Source organism: Rhinopithecus roxellana, chromosome 16 (genome assembly GCF_007565055.1).
Source record: "Rhinopithecus roxellana isolate Shanxi Qingling chromosome 16, ASM756505v1, whole genome shotgun sequence".
Lineage (NCBI taxonomy): Eukaryota > Metazoa > Chordata > Mammalia > Primates > Cercopithecidae > Rhinopithecus > Rhinopithecus roxellana.
This window is the reverse complement of record NC_044564.1, coordinates 98910460-98932774: the sequence shown is the minus strand read 5'-3', so window position 1 is coordinate 98932774 and position 22315 is coordinate 98910460. Positions and strand designations below refer to the sequence as shown.

Genomic DNA, 22315 nt, shown 5'->3' with positions numbered 1-22315 from the left:
GATGAAGGGTGAAAAAATTATTCTTAGTACCTTAATAAAGACATCTATGTGGGCTGGACACGGATGGCTCACTCCTGTAATCTCAGCACTTTGGGAGGCCAAGGCGGGCAGATCACGAGGTCAGGAGTTTGAGACCAGCCTGGCCAACATGGTGAAACCCCTATCTCTACTAAAAATCCAAAAATTAGCTGGGCGTGGTGGCATGTGCCTGTAATCCCACCTACTCGGGAGGCTGAGACAGGAGAATTGCTTGAACCGGGGAAGCGGAGGTTGCAATGAGCAGAGATCACACCACTGCACTCCAGCCTGGGCAACAGGGCAAGACTGTCTTGAATGAAAAAAAAAGACATTTTTGTGACCAATATAGGAATAATAAGATGTACCATTTATTTTTTATTTTTTGAGAAGTGTCTTCCTCTGTTGTCCAGGCTGGAGTACACTGGTACAATAATAGCTTATTGCAGCTCAAACTCCTGGGCTCCAGTGATCCTCTCACCTCAGCCTTCTGAGTATCTGGAACTACAGGCATGCACCACAATGACTGGCTAATTTTTAAATATTTTCACAGAAGGACGCAATCTCTCTGTTTTGCCCAGGCTGGTCTCAAACACCTGGCCTCAAACTTCCTTCCACCTCGCCCTCCCAAAGTGGTGGGACTATGGGCATGAGCCACTGTGCTTGGCCTTACTTCTAAAGTTTCTTCTCACATTGTATTTCTATGATTAGTAATCATTACCACTGTTCTATAACCTTCATACTACTTTCTTTTTTTTTTTTTTGAGACGGAGTCTCTCTCTGTCGCCCAGGCTGGAGTGCAGTGGCCGGATCTCAGCTCAATGCAAGCTCCGCCTCCCGGGTTTACGCCATTCTCCTGCCTCAGCCTCCCGAGTAGGTGGGACTACAGACGCCCGCCACCTCGCCCGGCTAGTTTTTCGTATTTTTTAGTAGAGATGGGGTTTCACCGGGTTAGCCAGGATGGTCTCAATCTCCTGACCTCGTGATCCGCCCGTCTCGGCCTCCCAAAGTGCTGGGATTACAGGCTTGAGCCACCGCGCCCGGCCCATACTACTTTCACATACAATATCTCATTTGATTCTTGAAGCAGTCCAGTAAGATAGGCAGGACAGAAATTCCTGACATTCAGTAGATTAAGAATCTGAGGCTTGGCCAGGCATGGTGGCTCATGCCTGTAATCCCAGCACTTTGGGAGGCCGAGGCAGGCAGATCACCTGAGGTCAGGAGTTCGAGACCAGCCTGGCCAACATGGCAAAACCCCGTCTCTAGTAAAAATACAAAAATCAGCTGGGCATGGTGGTGCGCGCCTGTAATCACAGCTACTCAGGAGGCTGAGACAGGAGAATCGCTGGAACCTGGGAGGCAGAGGCTGCAGTGAGCCGAGATTGTGCCACTACACTCCAACCTGGGCAACAGGGCAAGACTCCATCTCAAAAAAAAAAAAAAAAGAATCTGAGGCTCCGAGCAACTGGTTTTTGTTAAAGTTATGTGCCCTATCACCTAGTTGAATATTCCCTCCAACAAACCATATGGAAAATTCTCAAATATCAGGATCTAAATGTTAATATCAAATTCATAAATTACATAGGTCCTTTCCTTTTTCTTCCTGCTGTATGCCTTTCATTTATTATTAATCCTCTTTCACAAAGGAATATTTGAGGGCTAAATAACATCCAATCCTAATAAGTCCTACCTCTGCTTAATTAGCTTTCTGACATCAGGTGGGAAATGGAAAGCAATTTTTTTTTTCTTTTTTTTGAGTCAGAGTTTCACTCTTGTTGCCCAGTCTGGAGTACAATGGCACGATCTCAGCTTACCGCAACCTCCGCCTCCCGGGTTCAAGTGATTCTCCTGCCTCAGCCTCTCGAGTAGCTGGGATTACAGGCATGAACCGCTATGCTGGGCTAATTTTGTATTTTTAGTAGAGATAGGGGTTTTCGGGCCGGGCGCGGTGGCTCAAGCCTGTAATCCCAGCACTTTGGGAGGCCGAGATGGGCGGATCACAAGGTCAGGAGATCGAGACCATCCTGGCTAACACGGTGAAACCCCGTCTCTACTAAAAAAAATACAAAAAAATAGCCGGGCGAGGTGGCGGCGCCTGTAGTCCCAGCTACTCGGGAGGCTGAGGCAGGAGAATGGCGTGAACCCAGGAGGCGGAGCTTGCAGTGAGCTGAGATCCGGCCACTGCGCTCCAGTCTGGGCGGCAGAGCGAGACTCTGTCTCAAAAAAAAAAAAAAAAAGATAGGGGTTTTCCATGTTGACCAGGCTGGTCTCGAACTCCCGACCTCAGGTGATCTGCCTGCCTTGGCCTCCTATAGTGCTGGGATTAGAGGTGTGAGCCACCAGACCCAGGCTGGAAAGCAATTTTCTTACCCATAGGGGCACAAGTGAAATGGGCTGGTTTAAATTTCTGGATAAAAATCTATATTTGCATATCACCCATTATCAAAATATTTACAAAATGTGTAACTGGAGCTGGATGTGGTGGCTCATTCCTGTAATTGTCACACTTTGGAAGGCTGAAGTGGAAGGATCACTTGAGGCCAGGAGTTTGAGACTAACCTGGTCAATGTAGCCAGACCCCATATCTATGAAAATTTTTTTTTTTTTTTGAGACGGAGTCTCGCTCTGTGGCCCAGGCTGGAGTGCAGTGGCCGGATCTCAGCTCACTGCAAGCTCCGCCTCCCAGGTTCACACCATTCTCCTCTGCCTCAGCCTCCCGAGTAGCTGGGACTACAGGCACCCACCATCTTGCCCAGCTAGTTTTTTTTTTGGTTTGTTTGTTTTTTTTTTTTTAGTAGAGACGGTGTTTCACCATGTTAGCCAGGATGGTCTCGATCTCCTGACCTCGTGATCCGCCCGTCTCAGCCTCCCAAAGTGCTGGGATTATAGGCTTGAGCCACCGCGCCCGGCCGAAAATTATAAACTTTAAATTAAAAAAACAAAATATGTGACTATGTCCTAAAACAAAATGAAAGTTTTTTTTTTTTTTTTTCTTTTTAGACAGTCTCACCCTGTTGCCCAGGCTGGAGTGCAGTGGTGTGATCTTGGCTCACTGCAACCTCCGCCTCCCAGGTTCAAGTGATTCTCGTGCCTCAGCTTCCCAAGTAGCTGGGATTACAGGCCACCATGCCCAGCGAATTTTGTATTTTTATTAGAGATGGGGTTTTGCCCTGTTGGCCAGGCTAGTCTCGAACTTCTGACCTCAAGTGATCCACCCACCTTGGCCTCCCAAAGTGCTAGGATTACACGTCTGAGCCACCATGCCCAACCCAAAATTATAAATCTGAAGCTCAAGACAACAACCTATAGAAGTTAACAATCCAACTGCCAAGGCTCAAATACTGGCTCGTTATCTTAGGTGTACAATCTCCTGGGCAAGTTGCTTTACCTCCTGGGGCTTCAGATTCCTTCGCTCTAAAGTAGGGGTAAGAAAAAAATGCTTTCTTTTTGTTTGTTTTTTTGAGACGGCATCTTCTTATGTTGCCAGGCTGGACTGCAGTGGCGCGGTCTCAGCTCACTGCAACCTCCGCCTCCACGGTTCAAGCGATTCTCCTGCCTCTGCCTCCGAGTAGCAGTAGCTGGGACTACAGGCGCAGGCCACTATGCCCAGCTGATTTTTGTATTTTTAGTGGAGACAGGGTTCCACCATGTTGGCCAGAATGGTCTTGATCTCTTGACCTCGTGATCTGCCCGCCTTGGCCTCCCAAAATGCTGGAATTATAAAAAAAAAATGCTTTCTTAAAGGTTTTTTTTTTTTTTTTTTTTTTGAGATGGAGTCTCTCTCTGTCGCCCAGGCTGGAGTGCAGTGGCGCGATCTGGGCTCACTGCAAGCTCCGCCTCCCGGATTCACGCCATTCTCCTGCCTCAGCCTCACGAGTAGCTGGGACTACAGGCACCCGCCACCAAGCCCGGCTAATTTTTTTGTATTTTCAGTAGAGACAGGTTCACCGTGTTCGCCAGGATGGTCTCGATCTCCTGACCTCGTGATCCGCCCGCCTCGGCCTCCCAAAGTGCTGGGATTACAGGCGTGAGCCACTGCGCCTGGCTGCTTTCTTAAAGATTTTTTTTTTTTTTTTTTTTGAGACGGAGCCTGGCTCTGTCGCCCAGGCTGGAGTGCAGTGGCCGGATCTCAGCTCACTGCAAGCTCCGCCTCCCGGGTTTACGCCATTCTCCTGCCTCAGCCTTCCGGGTAGCTGGGACTACAGGCGCCCGCCACCTCGCCCGGCTAGTTTTTTGTATTTTTTAGTAGAGACGGGGTTTCACCATGGTAGCCAGGATGGTCTCGATCTCCTGACCTCGTGATCCGCCCGTCTCAGCCTCCCAAAGTGCTGGGATTACAGGCTTGAGCCACCGCGCCCGGCTTTCTTAAAGATTAAAAGAGATAATGCACGTGGGTCTTTAGCACAGTGTCTAACAGTTAAGTATTGATAACTTGACATGGATACTATTTTTTGGCATTTAATGTTCAGCAAGCTAGTTTCCACCGTGTACTTTCCTATTCATAAGTGACTGTGCTTTGGAATATACTAGAAAATGTATGTAAAATGTTTGGTTTTAAAAAGATAAAACCACAATATACTCAATTACCTTTGGAAGTTAGCCATGTATCATTTTTCTAAATCTTACAAAAAGGAGAGTTACAAAAGGTTACTCTGTTAATCAAGGATGAGACTGAAATTGAGAGTTCGGTTTTTTTTTTTTTTTAAATGGAAATGGACTGCGATATAAAAAAAAGTTTGATTGAAATGCAAGAAGCTGTAATGTGGTCAAATGATGATTTCTATCTTAATGCTGGACTGATGCAAGCCAAAGAAGGGTCAATGTTGCCACAGGATTACAAGCCCTGCTGAAAGAGATGCATGATGCAACCCCTGTAGTGAATGGAGTCAACGCTGAGTCACCAGTCTAACCTTCGAAGAGCACTAAGGAAAAAGAAAATTCTTGAGTACTGAGTCACAGGCTCAACATCTTAATAAAGTGTGTTTAGGATGTTTTAGTGGTATCTGGACACAGTCTACCCATAAATCTCAAATATTTGGTATCAGAGTTTTGCCCTTTCCATAGTAGGTCCTCCAAAAACATTTGTCAAACAAATGAATTTTTTTTTTTTTTTTTTTTTTTTTTTTTGAGGCAGAGTCTCGTTCTGTCGCCCAGGCTGGAGTGCAGTGGCCGGATCTCGGCACACTGCGAACTCCGCTTCCCGGGTTCACGCCATTCTCCTGCCTCAGCCTCCCGAGTAGCTGGGACTACAGGTGCCCGCCACCTCGTCCGGCTAGTTTTTCGTATTTTTTTAGTAGAGACGGGGTTTCACTGTGTTAGCCAGGATGGTCTCGATCTCCTGACCTCGTGATCTGCCCGTCTCGGCCTCCCAAAGTGCTGGGATTACAGGCTTGAGCCACCGCGACCGGCCTTTTTTTTTTTTTTTTGAGATGGAGTCTAGCTCTGTTGCCCAGGCTGGAGTGTAGTGGCGCGATCTCGGCTCACTGCAACCTCCGCCTCCCAGGTTCAAGCGATTCTCCTGCCTCAGCCTCCCGAGTAGCTGGTATTACAGGCGTGTGCCACCACGCCCAGCTAATTTTTGTATTTTTATAGAGATGAGGTTTCACCGTGTTAGCCAGTATGGTCTTGATCTCCTGACCCTGTAATCCGCCCGCCTCGGCTTCCCAAAGTGCTGGAATTACAGGCGTGAGCCGCCGTGTCCCGCCACAAATGAATTTTTCGTTGTAAAGTTGAGGCGAGGCACAGCGGCTCATGCCTGTAATCCCAGCACTTTGGGAGGCCAAGGCGGGCAGATCGCTTGAGGCTGGGAGTGCGAAACCAGCCTGGCTAATATGGTGAAACCCCATCTCCACAAAAAAAATACATACAAAAATTAGCCAGGCATGGTGGCGCGCGCCTGTAATCCCAGCTACTCAGGAGGCTGAGGCAGGAGAATCGCTTAAACCCCGGAAGCGGAGGTTGCAGTGAACTGATTTTTCACCAGTGCACTCCAGCCTGGGGGCGACAGAGTGATACTCCGTCTTGAAAAAATATATATATATAAAAGTATTAGCAATAGAATGAAGTCCACCTGGTTATCAGTCCTAACTCCATCACTCACCAGCTCTGTGACTTGTTTAGTTATTTAATCTTTTTCAGTCTCAATGTCCTCATCTGGAAAATGGGAAATGCCTACCGAGTACTGAACTGTCAAGACTAAATGACACATGAAAAGCACACTGAACAATGCTTAGTCTACGTAGGCTTTCAGCAAATAGCGGTTTCTGTTATTTTTTGCAACAGGATGTTATATGAGGCATTATCAAGACGATTTTCGCCTATCAAATGTGTTGTCTGTGTGCACATCAGACCTTTTCCTGGAATTAAGGTAGAAAAGTATCAACAATAAGGGATGGGGAAAGTCTTGTAAATGATAACCTCAGCCTCAGAGGGAAACGATGGGCAGCGGAGGGGAAAATAAAGGGTGGCAAGTTAGAAAAATTAGACATCCAAGGTGGGAGGGCTGGCACTGGAGCGGGTTGCCACAGTAGGGAGGGGACTCAGAGCTGAAGGCAATTCATTTGGCCGGGCTTGTCCTGTGACTTACTGTGGGGCAGAGCAATGTGGAGAGGCCTGGTAAAATGGCTGGGTAAGGGTGCAGAGGGGACGTAACTGGCAGGAAGGAGCCAAGATTCGTGGTCGAACAGAGTCCAGACCAGCTCGACCTGTGAGCAACGAATGGCCCTGGGACTCGCATACCCCAATACCGGTAGTGGCCGTGAAGGGCAAAGAAATGTGTTCTGAGGCGATCCCAGCATCTAAGCTGCGACCGGTCTACTAAGAGACTGGATGGAAGCTGGGAAGAGAAAGTTGCTTCCCGCTTCGGGATGAAGGATGGAGTTGGGGAGAACAAGCAGTAGAGAAGGAAAAGATTCAGATCCCACAGCCCCGGGGGATCAGTTGTGCTGGACCTACTCCGACCCCCTAGGGCCGGGAGTGAAGGCGGGACCTGTGGGGTTACCAGAGGAAATGCCTCGGGGTGAGAAGTCGCAGGAGAGATAGACAGTTGCTGAACCAATGGAACCAGGGCATGGGGCGGATGTTATCTACCATTGGTGAACGTTGGAAACGAATAGCAGCCAATGAATCAGCTGGGGGGGGCGGAGCAGTGACGTTTGTTGCGGAGGAGGCCGCTTCGAATCGGCGGCGGCCAGCTTGGTGGCCTGGGCCAATCAGCGGCCTCCAACGAGCAGGGCCTTTACCAATCGGCGGCCTCCACGACGGGGCTGGGGGAGGGTATATAAGCTGAGTAGGCGACGGCGCGGTCGACGCCGGCCGAGATAGCACAACCAGACAGACTCATTGGGGTGTTTCGCTAGTGTGAGAGGTAAGCGCCGCGGCCTGTATTTCCAGACCTGCCCTTCGCCTGGTTCGTGGCGCCTTGTGACCCCCGGCCCCTGCCGCCTGCAAGTCAGAAACCGCGCTGCGCTCCTGTGCTGCGGCCTGTGGCTGGACTGCCTGCGACGCCCTGCCTGGTGCTGCCCGACTGGTTGGCAAGATGAAGCTCTCCCTGGTGGCCGCGATGCTGCTGCTGCTCAGCGCGGCGCGGGCCGAGGAGGAGGACAAGAAGGAGGATGTGGGCACGGTGGTCGGCATCGACCTCGGGACCACCTACTCCTGGTAAGTGGGGTTTGCGGATGCGGGGGGACGGGGCGTAGCCGCCTGGCCTGGCGTGAGAAGTGCGGCGCTGATGTCCCTCTGTCGGGTTTTTCTGCCAGCGTCGGCGTGTTCAAGAACGGCCGCGTGGAGATCATCGCCAACGATCAGGGCAACCGCATCACGCCGTCCTATGTGGCCTTCACTCCTGAAGGGGAACGTCTGATCGGCGATGCCGCCAAGAACCAGCTCACCTCCAACCCCGAGAACACGGTCTTTGACGCCAAGCGGCTCATCGGCCGCACGTGGAACGACCCGTCTGTGCAGCAGGACATCAAATTCTTGCCGTTCAAGGTTCGACCGGGTTTTTCTTGTCCAGTTAGAGGACGGGTGGGTGGTGGGAGTATTTAGAGTTATAAGTCTCTGGAAAAGTGTTGAGACATCAGTTGAAGGCTATAGACATGATGTATGTAATAACTTTAATAATCTTAGTATGTTACAAAACTTAAGACAGTATAGTTGATATCGTACTCTGTCTACAATAGTTTAGGAATAAAAGACCGATTAAAACTGAACTTTATGAGACACCTATACTCCCTGAAGTATTTCTAGTCAATTTGCAGCCCCAAGGGACCGAAATAAACCAAATTGTGGGGATCGTACTGGGTCTTTTAAACTTTGAGATGTCATTGCATCTGTGTCTGAAAACAATAATTCTTTAAAATAGGTGGTTGAAAAGAAAACTAAACCATACATTCAAGTTGATATTGGAGGTGGGCAAACAAAGACGTTTGCTCCTGAAGAAATTTCTGCCATGGTTCTCACTAAAATGAAAGAAACCGCTGAGGCTTATTTGGGAAAGAAGGTAAATATTTCTAGAACAATGTTAAGTATTTTTTGATCATTAGTGTTCTTGGTTGGCTGTTATGTATAGAAGCCATCATGGTTTCAAAAATTTTAATCAGAATGGTATTCATGCTTGTCAAGTCGTTATTGAGTCCTTTACTATAAGCCAAACAAAATAGACTTTTCATGTATTATTTAATGCTGACAATTCCAGGAGCATAACATTTTATATGTTATACTCATCAATAAATTGGCTTAAAAACTAAAGTGATGGTTTTACTATATATTTTTTTTTTTTGAGAGGGAGTCTTGCTCTGTTGCCCAGACTGGACTGCAGTGGCATGATCTCAGCTCACTGCAACCTCTGCCTCTTGGGTTCAAGCAGCTTTCCTGCTTCAGCCTCCCAAGTAACTGAGACTACAGGCACACCACCACACCTGGCTAATTTTTTTTTATTTTAATTTTCAGTAGAGTCAGGGTTTCTTCACATTGCCCAGGCTGGTCTTGAAATCCTGACCTCTGGTGAATCCTCCTGCCTCAGGCTCCCAAAGTGCTGGGATTACAGGCACAAGCCACTGCCTGGCCAGACTGTAATTTGAATAAGGGTTAAACTGTGTGACAATACACTTAATTATCTTTTATCCTTTTAGGTTACCCATGCAGTTGTTACTGTACCAGCCTATTTCAATGATGCCCAACGCCAAGCAACCAAAGACGCTGGAACTATTGCTGGCCTAAATGTTATGAGGATCATCAATGAGCCGTAAGTATGAAATTCAGGGATACGGCATATTTGCCAAATAGTGGAAATGTGAAGTACTGACAAAACTTTTCCCTTTTTAAATCTCCTAATAGTACGGCAGCTGCTATTGCTTATGGCCTGGATAAAAGGGAGGGGGAGAAGAACATCCTGGTGTTTGACCTGGGTGGCGGAACCTTTGATGTGTCTCTTCTCACCATTGACAATGGTGTCTTCGAAGTCGTGGCCACTAATGGAGATACTCATCTGGGTGGAGAAGACTTTGACCAGCGTGTCATGGAACACTTCATCAAGTTGTACAAAAAGAAGACTGGCAAAGACGTCAGGAAAGACAACAGAGCTGTGCAGAAACTCCGGCGTGAGGTAGAAAAGGCCAAACGGGCCCTGTCTTCTCAACATCAAGCAAGAATTGAAATTGAGTCCTTCTATGAAGGAGAAGACTTTTCTGAGACCCTGACTCGGGCCAAATTTGAAGAGCTCAACATGGTATGTTACTTGTTTTCTGCTTTGCTAATGAGATCTCATTAGACTCTGAATTCAGGACATTGCATCTAGATACTTAGATAACAGACATCACGGTAACCATGTCTTTTTTTTCTAGGATCTGTTCCGGTCTACTATGAAGCCCGTCCAGAAAGTGTTGGAAGATTCTGATTTGAAGAAGTCTGATATTGATGAAATTGTTCTTGTTGGTGGCTCGACTCGAATTCCAAAGATTCAGCAACTGGTTAAAGAGTTCTTCAATGGCAAGGAACCATCCCGTGGCATAAACCCAGATGAAGCTGTAGCATATGGTGCTGCTGTCCAGGCTGGTGTGCTCTCTGGTGATCAAGATACAGGTAGGTCATGATCACAGCATCTTTCATAGTGATTCAGTAGCTTGATGGAAGATTCATTAGCTATTGCTTTAGAAAATAGCAGAATATGAGCAACAAGGTTACACATGTAGTAAAGGGTATAAGTGAAGACAAGACTGGGGTAGTCTCAAGATCATTAGCAACTGTTTAATTCACTGCCTTTAAGATGTGTGTGTTACAACCTAACCAAATGCTAGAGACACAAACTTTACATAGCTCATAGGGAGAACTTGAATTAGAAGTTAAATAACTTATCCTTACAGGTGACCTGGTACTGCTTGATGTGTGTCCCCTTACACTTGGTATTGAAACGGTGGGAGGTGTCATGACCAAACTGATTCCAAGGAACACAGTGGTGCCTACTAAGAAGTCTCAGATCTTTTCTACAGCTTCTGATAATCAACCAACTGTTACAATCAAGGTCTATGAAGGTAATTACTTAAGTTTGCTAATATGGCTTTTTTTTTTTTTTTTTTTTTTTTTTTTTTTTTTTGAGATGAAGTTTTGCTCTGTTGCCCTGGCTGGACTGCAGTGGCATGATCTCCGCTCACTGCAACCTCCGTCTCCCGGGTTCAAGTGATTCTCCTGCCTCAGCCTCCAGAGTAGCTGGGATTACAGGCATGGACTACCATGCCTGGCTAATTTCTGTAGTTTTAGTAGAGATGGGGTTTCACCATGTTGCCCAGGCTGGTCTCCAACTCCTGACCTCAGGTCATCTGCCTGCCTCTGCCTCCCAAAGTACTGGGATTACAGGTGTGAGCCACCACGCCAGGTCTATCAATCATGGCATATTTTAAAAGAACATGACTTAATATGATCTATTGAAATGGCAAGGGAACTAAGTAACTGCTGTTTTCAGATGGGGGTCTTAATTTGAATAATGTTTTATATCTAGATATTTAGCATTCCTTTTTTTTTTTTTTTTGAGATGGAGTCTCAATCTGTCACCTAGGCTGGGGTGTAGTGGCATGACCTGCAACCTCTACCTCCCGAGTAGCTGGGATTACAGGTGCCCACCACTATGCCCGGCTAATTTTTGTATTGTTAGTAGAGGCAGGGTTTTGCCATGTTGGCCAGGCTGGTCTTGAACTCCTAACCTCAGGTGATCCACTGACCTCAGCCTCCCAAAGTGCTGGGATTATTATAGGTGTGAGCCACTGTGCCCAGCCTATGTTTAGCATTCTTAATAATAACATCTGAGCTGGCTTCTAGAGTACAAGAAAAAGGAGTTCACAGTACTTTAAAATAGATAAAATTCAGTTGAGTTAGTAACCTAACTCATTGTTAGTACTAGTTGCTGCTCCCTGTAGACCAATATGAAATTACTTTTAGCTTGATGAAACCAAAAGTGTCTAGATGTGCTAATGCTTGTCAGTAACAACTAATGAGTTTTTCTATATGTAACTTCTAGGTGAACGACCCCTGACAAAAGACAATCATCTTCTGGGTACATTTGACCTGACTGGAATTCCTCCTGCTCCTCGTGGGGTCCCACAGATTGAAGTCACCTTTGAGATAGATGTGAATGGTATTCTTCGAGTGACAGCTGAAGACAAGGGTACAGGGAACAAAAATAAGATCACAATTACCAATGACCAGAATCGCCTGACACCTGAAGAAATCGAAAGGATGGTTAATGATGCTGAGAAGTTTGCTGAGGAAGACAAAAAGCTCAAGGAGCGCATTGATACTAGAAATGAGTTGGAAAGCTATGCCTATTCTCTAAAGAATCAGATTGGAGATAAAGAAAAGCTGGGAGGTAAACTTTCCTCTGAAGATAAGGAGACCATGGAAAAAGCGGTAGAAGAGAAGATTGAATGGCTGGAAAGCCACCAAGATGCTGACATTGAAGACTTCAAAGCTAAGAAGAAGGAACTGGAAGAAATTGTTCAGCCAATTATCAGCAAACTCTATGGAAGTGCAGGCCCTCCCCCAACTGGTGAAGAGGATACAGCAGAAAAAGATGAGTTGTAGATACTGATCTACTAGTGCTGTAATATTGTAAATACTGGACTCAGGAACTTTTCGTTAGGAAAAAATTGAGAGAACTTAAGTTTCGAATGTAATTGGAATCTTCACCTCAGAGTGGAGTTGAAAATGATATAGCCCAAGCGGCTGTTTACTGCTTTTCATTAGCAGTTGCTCACATGTCTTTGGGTAGGGGGGGAGAAGAAAAATTGGCCATCTTAAAAAGTGGTAAAAACCTGGGTTAGGGTGTGTGTTCACCTTCAGAATGTTCTATTTAACAATTGGGTCATGTGCATCTGGTGTAGGAAGTTTTTTCTACCATAAGTGACACCAATAAATGTTTGTTATTTACACTGGTCTAATGTTTGTGAAAAGCTTCTAATTAGATAAATTATTTAGGAAATTTAAGGCTAGATTCTTGTGTGTGGGGTGAGGGGAGGGAGTGTTTGGTATGTTGGGATAAGGAAACACTTCTATTTAATGCTTCCGGGGAATTTGCTTCTTTTTTTTTTTTTTTTTTTTAACCCTCCTGGGTAAAAAACCCAAGTGATCCTTCCACCTCAGTCTCCCAGCTACAGGCTTGTTAGTACCATGCTCAGCTTTTGCATTAATCTAAGGAAAGGGGAGAGAAGTTAATCTACATATTTACTTAGGCAAGGGGCATTTCACAGTGCCCAAGAGTGGGGTTTTCTTGACCATACTTGGTTTCCTATTTCCCCTTTCTAAAACTGCGTTTCTGGTGGCTTTTTAAAATTATTATTATTAATGATGCTTTTTAGCTGCTTGGATTCTCTGAGAAATGATGGGGAATGAGTGATCACTGGCATTACTAACTTGATACACTTCGATTTAATCTGTAACTTCAGGATGTAAAGGTATATTGTGAACCCCTAGCTGTCAGAATCTCCATCCTTGAAATTTCTCATTAGTGGTACTGGGGTGGGAGCTAGGATGGTGACATTGAAACTCCACTACATCCCCTCACTATGAATGGGTTAAAGGCAGTGGTTTGTGTCAAAACCGGTTTAGGATTACTTAGATTGCCCTCCTGAAGAAAAGAGTCCAGGTAAATAGTATTATCAATAAAGGGCAGGCTGGGGCTAACATAAAATCCAGTATTGTGGCCGGGCACGGTGGCTCAAGCCTGTAATCCCAGCACTTTGGGAGGCCGAGACGGGCGGATCACGAGGTCAGGAGATCGAGACCATCCTGGCTAACATGGTGAAACCCCGTCTCTACTAAAAAAATAAACTAGCCGGGCGAGGTGGTGGGCGCCTATAGTCCCAGCTACTCGGGAGGCTAAGGCAGGAGAATGGCGTAAACCCGGGAGGCGGAGCTTGCAGTGAGCTGAGATCCGGCCACTGCACTGCACTCCAGCCCTGGTGACAGAGCAAGACTCTGTCTCAAAAAAAAAAAAAAAAAAATCCAGTATTGTAATCCTAGCACTTTAGGAGGCCGAGGCGGGTGGATCACGAGGTCAAGAGATAGAGACCATCCTTGCCAACATGGTGAAACCCCATCTCTACTGAAAATACAAAAATTAGCAGGGCGCGGTGGTGCAAGCCAAAGGCTGAGGCAGGAGAATCACTTGAAGAGGTTGCAGTGAGCCAAGATCACACCACTGCACTCCAGCCTGGCGACAAGAGTGAGACTCCATCTCAAAAAAAAAAAAAAAAAAAAAAAAAAAATTGCAATATTGCCCAAGAATAGGTATTTTATAGATGGGCAACTGGCTGAAAGGTTAATTTTCTAGGGCTAGTAGAACTGGTTCCCAACACCAACCTCTTAATCAGACCTAGGCCTCTGCTACACTGCCCCAAAAGCATTTGGGCAGTCCCTGAGCAGAATACTGGTCTCAGGCCAAGCCCAATACAGCCATTAAAGATGACCTGCAGTGCTGTGTACCCTGAGGCCATAGGGTTAAATGGTAGTTAGCAACTAGGGCTAGTCTTCCCTTTCCTCAAAGGCTGTTATGTCACTACTGTGGATCACCTAGTCTGTATCTCTTTCTGAGGAGCTGTTCCTGAATGTTAAAAAGATAGACTTCAACTAATGTCTACTCTGATGTCCAGAGTTTGTTGTTTACCAATTACAATTCTGTAACTTTTTAACCCTAACCCAATTGCAACCTTGTGATTAGCATTTAATACACTAAGCATACCTACCTAGGTTTGTATTGCTGGTAAAGCCTTTTTTATATATATATGTATAATATATAAAAATATATATATTTTTATATATTGATGCTTTTATAGCTGCTTTTATATATGTATACATATATAAAAAGATGCCTATATATGTATACATATATATAAAATATATTTTATATATATGTATTTTTTTGAGACAGTTTCATTCTTGTCTCACAGGCTGGAGTGCAATGGTGCGATCTCAGCTCACTGCAACCTCCGCCTCCTGGGTTCAAGCGATTCTCCTGCCTCAGCCTCCCGAGTAGCTGGGACTACAGGCATGTGCCACCACGCCTGGCTAATTTTGTGTTTTTAGTAGAGGTGGAGTTTCTCCATGTTGGTCAGGCTGGTCTTGAACTCCTGACCTCAGGTGATCCACCTGCCTCGGCCTCCCAAAGTGCTGGGATTGCAGGTGTGAGCCACCAAGCCTGGCCCAAAGCCTTTTATGTTAATATAGTAGAGGTTTTTGCATTGGGCAAAACTTACCTATCTACTACAGTTTGTAAACCGTCACTGAAAGTCATTCCCAAGAGCTCTGAGAGGCAATATAGCAAGGTTTAGGGCACATAAGAATTACTTGTATTAGTTTCTTCACCTACCAAAGTAGGAGAAAAACAGATATATACTGCAGAAGATATTTTGGAGGTATAAAATAGCTAAGGTTTTACTTAACTATTCTGAAAGTAACTGACAGGTAATAAAAATGTGGGTTTTATTAGTCAACTATAGTCACAATACAATCATCATAGATTTCCCCTTCTGTATTCATCCCACCAAACACCAAACAGAGCAGTGTATCAGTCTGGCTTTCCTCATGTGAGTCGCCACTGTGGCTCATTACGTTGTCAGCTGAATCCCCTTTCTCAGCTTCATGGTTCAGAGTGAGAGAGTTGGAATCTTCTTTCTCAGAAGCACACGTCCCTGGCCATGGAATGATACACATGGAATGGTCCAGTCGTCCAGGGGGTAGAAAAGAATCAAATTTAAGCAAGGTCCAATGCTGCTTTTCTATGTTGGGGAGGGAAAAGGCTTCATGTTAAGAAATTTCCAGATAGTGAAAGCCAAAATCTGAATAAAAAGTAAAGAATTTTCTACAAATGCTCAGTGATTTACTATAGCAGCTGAGTCCTAACAAACAGGAAGTGAAAGGAAAAAAAAAAAACCTCATGGCAGCATTGCTGCTTTAATGATGTCACCCCCTACAGAGTTTTTATTTTTTTGTATTTAGGTATAGAAGAATCAAATTGGAAAACCGAAGCACTGCATCACTTTTTTTTTTTTTCTCTCTCTCTTTTTTTTTTTGAGACTGAGTCTCGCTCTATTGCCCCGGCTGGAGTACAGTGGCCGGATCTCCGCTCACTGCAAGCTCTGCCTCCCAGGTTCATGCCATTCTCCTGCCTCAGCCTCCCGAGTAGCTGGGACTACAGGCATGTGCCACCATGCCTGGCTAATTTTTTGTATTTTAGTAGAGACGGGGTTTCTCGATCTCCTGACCTCATGATCTGCCTGCTTTGGCCTCCCAAAGTGCTGGGATTACAGGCGTGAGCCACTGTGCCCGGCCACTGCATCACTTTTCAAAGGATGTTTAGATTTGTTTAAAGATCCCCATGGACACCTGCTCACCTGTGTGATACTGGTACATTGTATCCAGTGCTCCTGCAGGAGTCATTCCACCAAAGATGTACAGGTGATTTCCCACAGCCACAGCTGAGTGGGCAGCACAGCCTGCTGGAGCTGCCCCAGTGGGACTTAGCTTCTGCCATTTCATGTTACCTGCCAAGAGAAAGAAAGAGCTTTGGCACAACATGGGCTAAGATATGCTTTCAAACTTACCTATCTACTGCAGTTTGCAAACCAATCACTGAAAAGTAATTAATTCACCAAGAGCTCTGAGAGGTTTAGTGCACACAAGAATTATTTGGGGAACTCTGACATGATTGGGTTAGTCCAGGGAGGAAGGGAGGGAGGAGCTCAGTGATTCCCAGAATCTCAGGCGATTCAGACACAGGCAGTCTTTGGATCACACAGAAATGTGATACAACCTTTACAATAACAGTCACCTTCAACTATTCACTTTTTTTTTTCTTTATTTTTTTTTTTTGAGACGGAGTCTCGCTCTGTCGCCCAGGCTGGAGTACAGTGCCCGGATCTCTGCTCACTGCAAGCTCTGCCTCCCAGGTTCATGCCATTCTCCTGCCTCAGCCTCCCGAGTAGCTGGGACCACAGGAGCCCGCCACCTCGCCCAGCTAGTTTTTTGTATTTTTTTTAGTAGAGATGGGGTTTCACCGTGTTAGCCAGGATGGTCTCGATCTCCTGACCTCATGATCCACCCGTCTCGACCTCCCAAAGTGCTGGGATTACAGGCTTGAGCCACCGCGCCCGGCAACTATTCACTATTAACTGCCTCGAATTAGGTCAGTTTCTGTGTGTGTGTTTTAAATACAGTTCCTGGGCCGGGCGCAGTGGCTTACGCCTGTAATCCCAGCACTTTGGGAGGCCGAGGCAGGCGGATCACCTGAGGTCGGGAGTTCCAGACCAGCCTGACCAACATAGAGAAATCCTGTCTCTACTAAAAATACAAAATTAGTAGGGCATGGTGGCGAGTGCCTGTAATCCCAGCTACTCAGAGGCTGAGGCAGGAGAATCGCTTGAACCAGGGAGGCGGAGATTGCAGTGAGCCGAGATCATGCCATTGCATTCTAGCCTCGGCAACAAGAGCGAAACTCAGTCTCAAAAAAAGAAGAAAGAAAGAAAATATAGTTCCTTAGCAATTTTGTAAGTGCTGGCTAAACAACAAATTTTGCTCAATTTTCATAACAGCCCTGTGAAATTGCTATTACTTCTGCCTATCCCCTTTCTTCTTCTTCTTTTTTTTCCCCCACTCTGTTGCCCAGGCTAGAGTGCAGTGGCTCGATCTTGGCTCACTGCAACCTCCACCTCCCTGGTTCAAGCAATTCTCTGCCTCAGCCACCCGAGTAGCTAGGATTACAGGCACCCACTACCACGCCCGGCTAATTTTTTGTATTTTTAGTAGAGATGGCGTTACCATCTTGACCAGGCTGGTCTTGAACTCCTGACCTCGTGATCCACCCACTTTGGCCTCCCAAAGTGCCGGGATTACAGGCGGGAGCCACGGCCTGGCGCCTGGTCTCCCCTTTCTTCTTACAAATGAGCAAACAAGAATAGACAGGGAGAGACTTGTCCAAGACCCTACAGCCTGTAAGTGGCAGAGCTAGACTGCACTCAGGTCTGGCTCCAAAGCTTGTGTCTCCAAAGTCTCTGCACTGTAACATGCTGCCTCAGCACCTACTTCCAACTTATTTTTGCAGGGAAACTTGCATCTTTTCAAACAAGCATTTTTTTTTTTTTTTTTCTTTTGAAACAGTGTCTCGCACTGTTACCCAGGCTGGAGTTCAGTGGCACGATCTCAGCTCACTGCAACCTCCGCCTCCCAGGTTCAAGCGATTCTCCTGCCTCAGCCTCTAGAGTAGCTGGGATTACCGGCACACACCACCGCACCCGGCTAATTTTTGTATTTTTGGTAGAGACGGGGTTTTATCATGTTGGCCAGACTAGTCTCGAACTCCTGACCTCAGGTGATCTGTCCACCTCGGCCTCCCAAAGTGCTGGGATTACAGGGGTGAGTCACCACACCCAGCCCAAACAAGCATTTAAATAAGGCAAGCTATCACTGGATTTTAGATTTAGAGAACTACTTGGGTAGGCAGGAAAAACAGTCAACAAGTAGTTCCTAACAACAGAAAAAGGCTTTCTTTTTAAAAATAAGCATTAAAACCCCATCTGACTCCCTGCAAGGAATGGTTTTGTGTAGAGAGTTTCCACCTGTCAACGCAAGGCAGGGGCCCAGCATCTCAGAGTAGGACAGGAGAATTACCCGGTGTGGCCAAAATTCTAGCCAATGTAGGAATACTAAGCCAGTGTCCCCTGGCCTCAGCTGTCATGGAGTCAGAGAATTCAAGGCTTGGGAAGGTAGCCCGATATACTACACAGGACTTCCCATGCCTTCTGCCCATTGTTCCAGTTCTTGTAGTCTGGAGCAATGCAGAACATGTTCATTTCTTTATCCATCCACTCAATAACAGATATGGCCCAGGAGCAGTAGCTCACGCCTGTAATCTCAGCACTGTGGGAGGCCAAGGTGGGTGGATCCCTTGAGTCCTGGAATTGGAGACCAGCCTGGGCAACATGGTGAAACCTCGTCTCTACAGAAAATACAAAAATTATCTAGGTGTGGTAGCACGTGCCTGTTGTCCCGGCTATCGGGAAGCTGAGGCAGGAAAATCACTTGACCTGAGAGGCAGAGGTTGCCGTGAGCTAAGATCACATTAGTGCATTTCAGCCTGGGCAACCAAGTGAGACACTATCTCAAAAAAAAGAAAGTACCCACTATCTGCCAGACACTGTGCTAAGTGCTAGAAATGTACTGGAGAACAAAATAGACAAGTTCCCTACCATAATGGACCTCACAGCTTGAAGGAATTGCCCAGAATGAGTCCAGGGTCTCCCCACAGTATATCAGCCCTTCAGATACTTAAAGACATTTCTCATGTTCTCTTTAACCTTCGTCTTCCCACTGTTTTCAATCATTTAGCATGATAAGCATAACATTCTGGTTATCCACGTCCATGTTATCCAGGTCCTTCATGGGTTAATGGCTAACACCTGAAAGAAATCCAATAGACCGGCCGGGCGCGGTGGCTCAAGCCTGTAATCCCAGCACTTTGGGAGGCCAAGACGGGCGGATCACGAGGTCAGGAGATCGAGACCATCCTGGCTAAGAGTGAAACCCCGTCTCTACTAAAAAATACAAAAAACGAGCCGGGCGAGGTGGCGGGCGCCTGTAGTCCCAGCTACTCGGGAGGCTGAGGCAGGAGAATGGCGTAAACCCGGGAGGCGGAGCTTGCAGTGAGCTGAGATCCGGCCACTGCACTCCAGCCTGGGCGACAGAGCGAGACTCCGTCTCAAAAAAAAAAAAAAAAAAAAAAGAAATCCAATAGACCAACACAAAGCATAATGGGTTGTAACGAAAGGACAACCCTGTTGGAACGATAAGAGATGATAAATGGCTGGGTCCATAGTAAGCGCTCAGGAGATTATTTAGTGCTATGATTTTTTATTATTAGTATTCTGTCCAGAGGTAACAGAATTTGATGAAGATTCTGCCAGCTGGTCAAGTTACCTACACATAAGAGCAAGGCTATATTTCCTTCTTTTTTCTTTTTTTTTTTTTTTTTGAGACGGAGTCTCTCTGTCGCCCAGGCTGGAGTGCAGTGGTGCGATCTCGGCTCACTGCAAGCTCCACCTCCGGGTTCACGCTGTTCTCCTGCCTCAGCCTCCTGAGTAGCTGGGACTACAGGCGCCCGCCACCACACCCGGCTAATTTTTTGCATTTTTAGTAGAGACGGGGTTTCACTGTGTTAGCCAGGATGGTCTCGATCTCCTGACCTCGTGATCCGCCCACCTCGGCCTCCCAAAGTGCTGGGATTACAGGCGTGAGCCACCGTGCCCGGCTACCTTTTTTTTTTTTTTTTTTTTTTTGAGAGAGTCTCACTCTGTCACCTAGGCTGGAGTGCAGGGGCGTGATTTCAGCTCACAGCAACCTCTGCCTCCCGGGTTCTAGCAATTCTTCTGCCTCAGCCTCCCATGTAGCCAGGACTACAGTGCCTGTCACCACACCTGGCTGATTTTTTTTTCTTTTTGAGATGGAGTCTTGTGTCGCCCAGGATGAAGTCCAGTGGCATGATCTGGGATCACTACAACCTCTGCCTCCTGGGCTCAAGTGATTCTCCCGCCTCAGCCTCCAGAGTAGCTGGGATTACAGGCACCCGCCGCCACACCCGGCTAATTTTTATATTTTTAGTAGAGATGGGGTTTTACCATGGTGGCCAGGCTGGTCTTGAACTCCTGACCTCAGATGATCCCTCTGCCTCAGCCACCCAATGTGCTGGGATTACAGGCGTGAGCCACTGTGCCCGGCCTGTTTTTTGTTTTTTGTTTTTTGAGACGGAGTCTCACTCTGTCACCCAGGCTGGAGTGCAATGGCGTGGTCTCGGCCCACCTCAGGCTCCCGAGTAGCTGGGACTAGAGGCGCGTGCCACCACACTTGGCTAATTTTTTAAATTTTTAGTAGAGATGGGGTTTCACTATGTTGGCCAGGTTGGTCTCAAACTCCTTACCTTGTGATTCCCCCGGCCTCAGCCTCCCAAAGTGCTAGGATTACAGGTGTGAGTCACTGTGCCTGGCCTTTTTTTTTTTTTTTTTTTTTTTCCGAGATGGAGTATTGCTCTGTGGCCCAGGCTGGAGTGCAGTGGCGTGATCTTGGCTCACCACAACCTTCACCTCCTGGGTTCAAGCGATTCTCCTGACTCAGGCATCAACGTAGCTGGGATTACAGGCACGTGTGCCAGGACAACAGACTAATTTTTGTATTTTTAGTAGACACGGGGTTTCACCATGTTGGCCAGGCTGGTCTCAAACTCCTGACCTCAGGTGATATGCCTGCCTCAGCCTCCCAAGGTGCTAAGATTACAGGCGTGAGCCATTGCGCCTGGCCGAGCAAGGCTATATATTCTTTCAAAGCACATTTTAAAAAATCATTTGAAGGCCGGGCTCGGTGGCTCAAGCCTGTAATCCCAGCACTTTGGGAGGCCGAGACGGGCGGATCACGAGGTCAGGAGATCGAGACCATCCTGGCTAACACTGTGAAACCCCGTCTCTACTAAAAATACAAAAAAATTAGCCGGGCGAGGTGGCGGGCGCTTGTAGTCCCAGCTACTTGGGAGGCTGAGGCAGGAGAATGGCATGAACCCGGGAGGCGGAGCTTGCAGTGAGCTGAGATCCGGCCACTGCACTCCAGCCTGGGCGACAGAGTGAGACTCCATCTCAAAAAAAAAAAAAAAAAAAAAAAAAAAAAAAATCATTTGAGCACAGAAGTTTGAGACCAGCCTGGGCAACATGGTCAGAGCCCATCTCTATCAAAATGAAATTTTATATTAGCCAAGCATGGTGGCACACACCTGTAGCTCCAGCTACTGGGGAGGATGAAGTAGGAGGATCACTTGAGCCCTGGAGGCCAAGGCTACTGAGATCATGCCATTGCACGCCAGTCTGAGTGACAGAGAGAGACCTTGTCTACAAAAAAAAAAAAATTAAAATAACAATTTTAAACAGACAAGCCCCCGTGCCCTGCTTACTTATATCAATGCAGTGGAGATCATCATAGAATTTGTCCCCTGCCAAGCCTCCATGGATGAAGAGCTTTGTCCCTGCTGCCACCATCACATGACCATGCCGGGGAGATGGAGGATTTCCAAGTGTCTCTGGCTGTGACCAGGTCAGAGTCTCTAGAAAAGTAAATTCAATAACATCAAATGGCAAAACTATTAAACAAGAACACGAGAAATAGTCCCAAGCCTCTGTATCATGGAGCTGTCCCATGCAGGAAGCAACCTTGGGGTCATTCTCTCCAACTCCCCAAGCCAATCCAGGCATCCCTCCTTTTACATCCTGTAGGCTGGTGCGGTGGCTCACAGTTGTAATCCCAGCACTTTGGGAGGCCGAGAGAGGTAGATCACCAGAGATCAGGAGTTCAAAGCCAGCCTGGCCAACATGGTGAAACACTGTCTGTACTAAAAATACCAAAAAAAAAAAAAAAAAAAATTAGCCGGGTGTGGTGGCAGGTGCCAAATAATCCCAGCTACTTGGGAGGCTAAGGCAGGAGAACTGCTTGAACCCCAGAGGTGGAGGTTGAAGTGATCACGCCATTGCATTCCAGCCTCGGTGACAGAGCAAGACTCTGTCTTAAAAAAAAAAAAAAAAGGCCGGGCGCGGTGGCTCAAGCCTGTAATCCCAGCACTTTGGGAGGCCGAGACGGGTGGATCACGAGGTCAGGAGATCAAGACCATCCTGGTCTACACGGTGAAACCCCGTCTCTACTAAAAAATACAAAAAACTAGCCGGGCAAGATGGGGGGCGCCTGTAGTCCCAGCTACTCGGGAGGCTGAGAAGGCGGGAACCCGGGA

The 22315-nt window shown here is 46.8% G+C and overlaps 2 protein-coding genes across 6 annotated transcripts in view; one reads left to right on the top strand and one right to left on the bottom strand.

Annotated features, from left to right (window-relative positions):
• Positions 1-7175: 7175 nt before the first annotated feature.
• On the top strand, positions 7176-12443 carry HSPA5 (heat shock protein family A (Hsp70) member 5). The gene is made up of 8 exons (XM_010365864.1): positions 7176-7677; positions 7776-8007; positions 8381-8518; positions 9150-9262; positions 9355-9745; positions 9861-10098; positions 10380-10547; positions 11528-12443. Exons 1-8 carry the CDS (start codon positions 7556-7558, stop codon positions 12088-12090), a joined length of 1965 nt encoding a protein of 654 aa, XP_010364166.1. The 5' UTR covers positions 7176-7555; the 3' UTR covers positions 12091-12443.
• A 2366-nt stretch (positions 12444-14809) lies between these two features.
• RABEPK (Rab9 effector protein with kelch motifs) overlaps positions 14810-22315 on the bottom strand; it is a 32689-nt gene continuing 25183 nt past the window's right edge. For 4 of the 5 annotated variants that reach the window (XM_030919272.1, XM_030919271.1, XM_030919273.1 and 1 more), the window contains 3 exons: positions 21488-21637; positions 15897-16046; positions 14962-15281 (listed from right to left, as the gene is read on the bottom strand). In XM_030919272.1, the coding sequence (XP_030775132.1) occupies positions 14989-15281; positions 15897-16046; positions 21488-21637 (593 nt within the window). In that variant the 3' untranslated portion in view covers positions 14962-14988. Of the gene's footprint in view, positions 15282-15896; positions 16047-21487; positions 21638-22315 lie in introns of all 5 variants that reach the window. The other variant, XM_030919269.1, reaches the window with a different exon arrangement.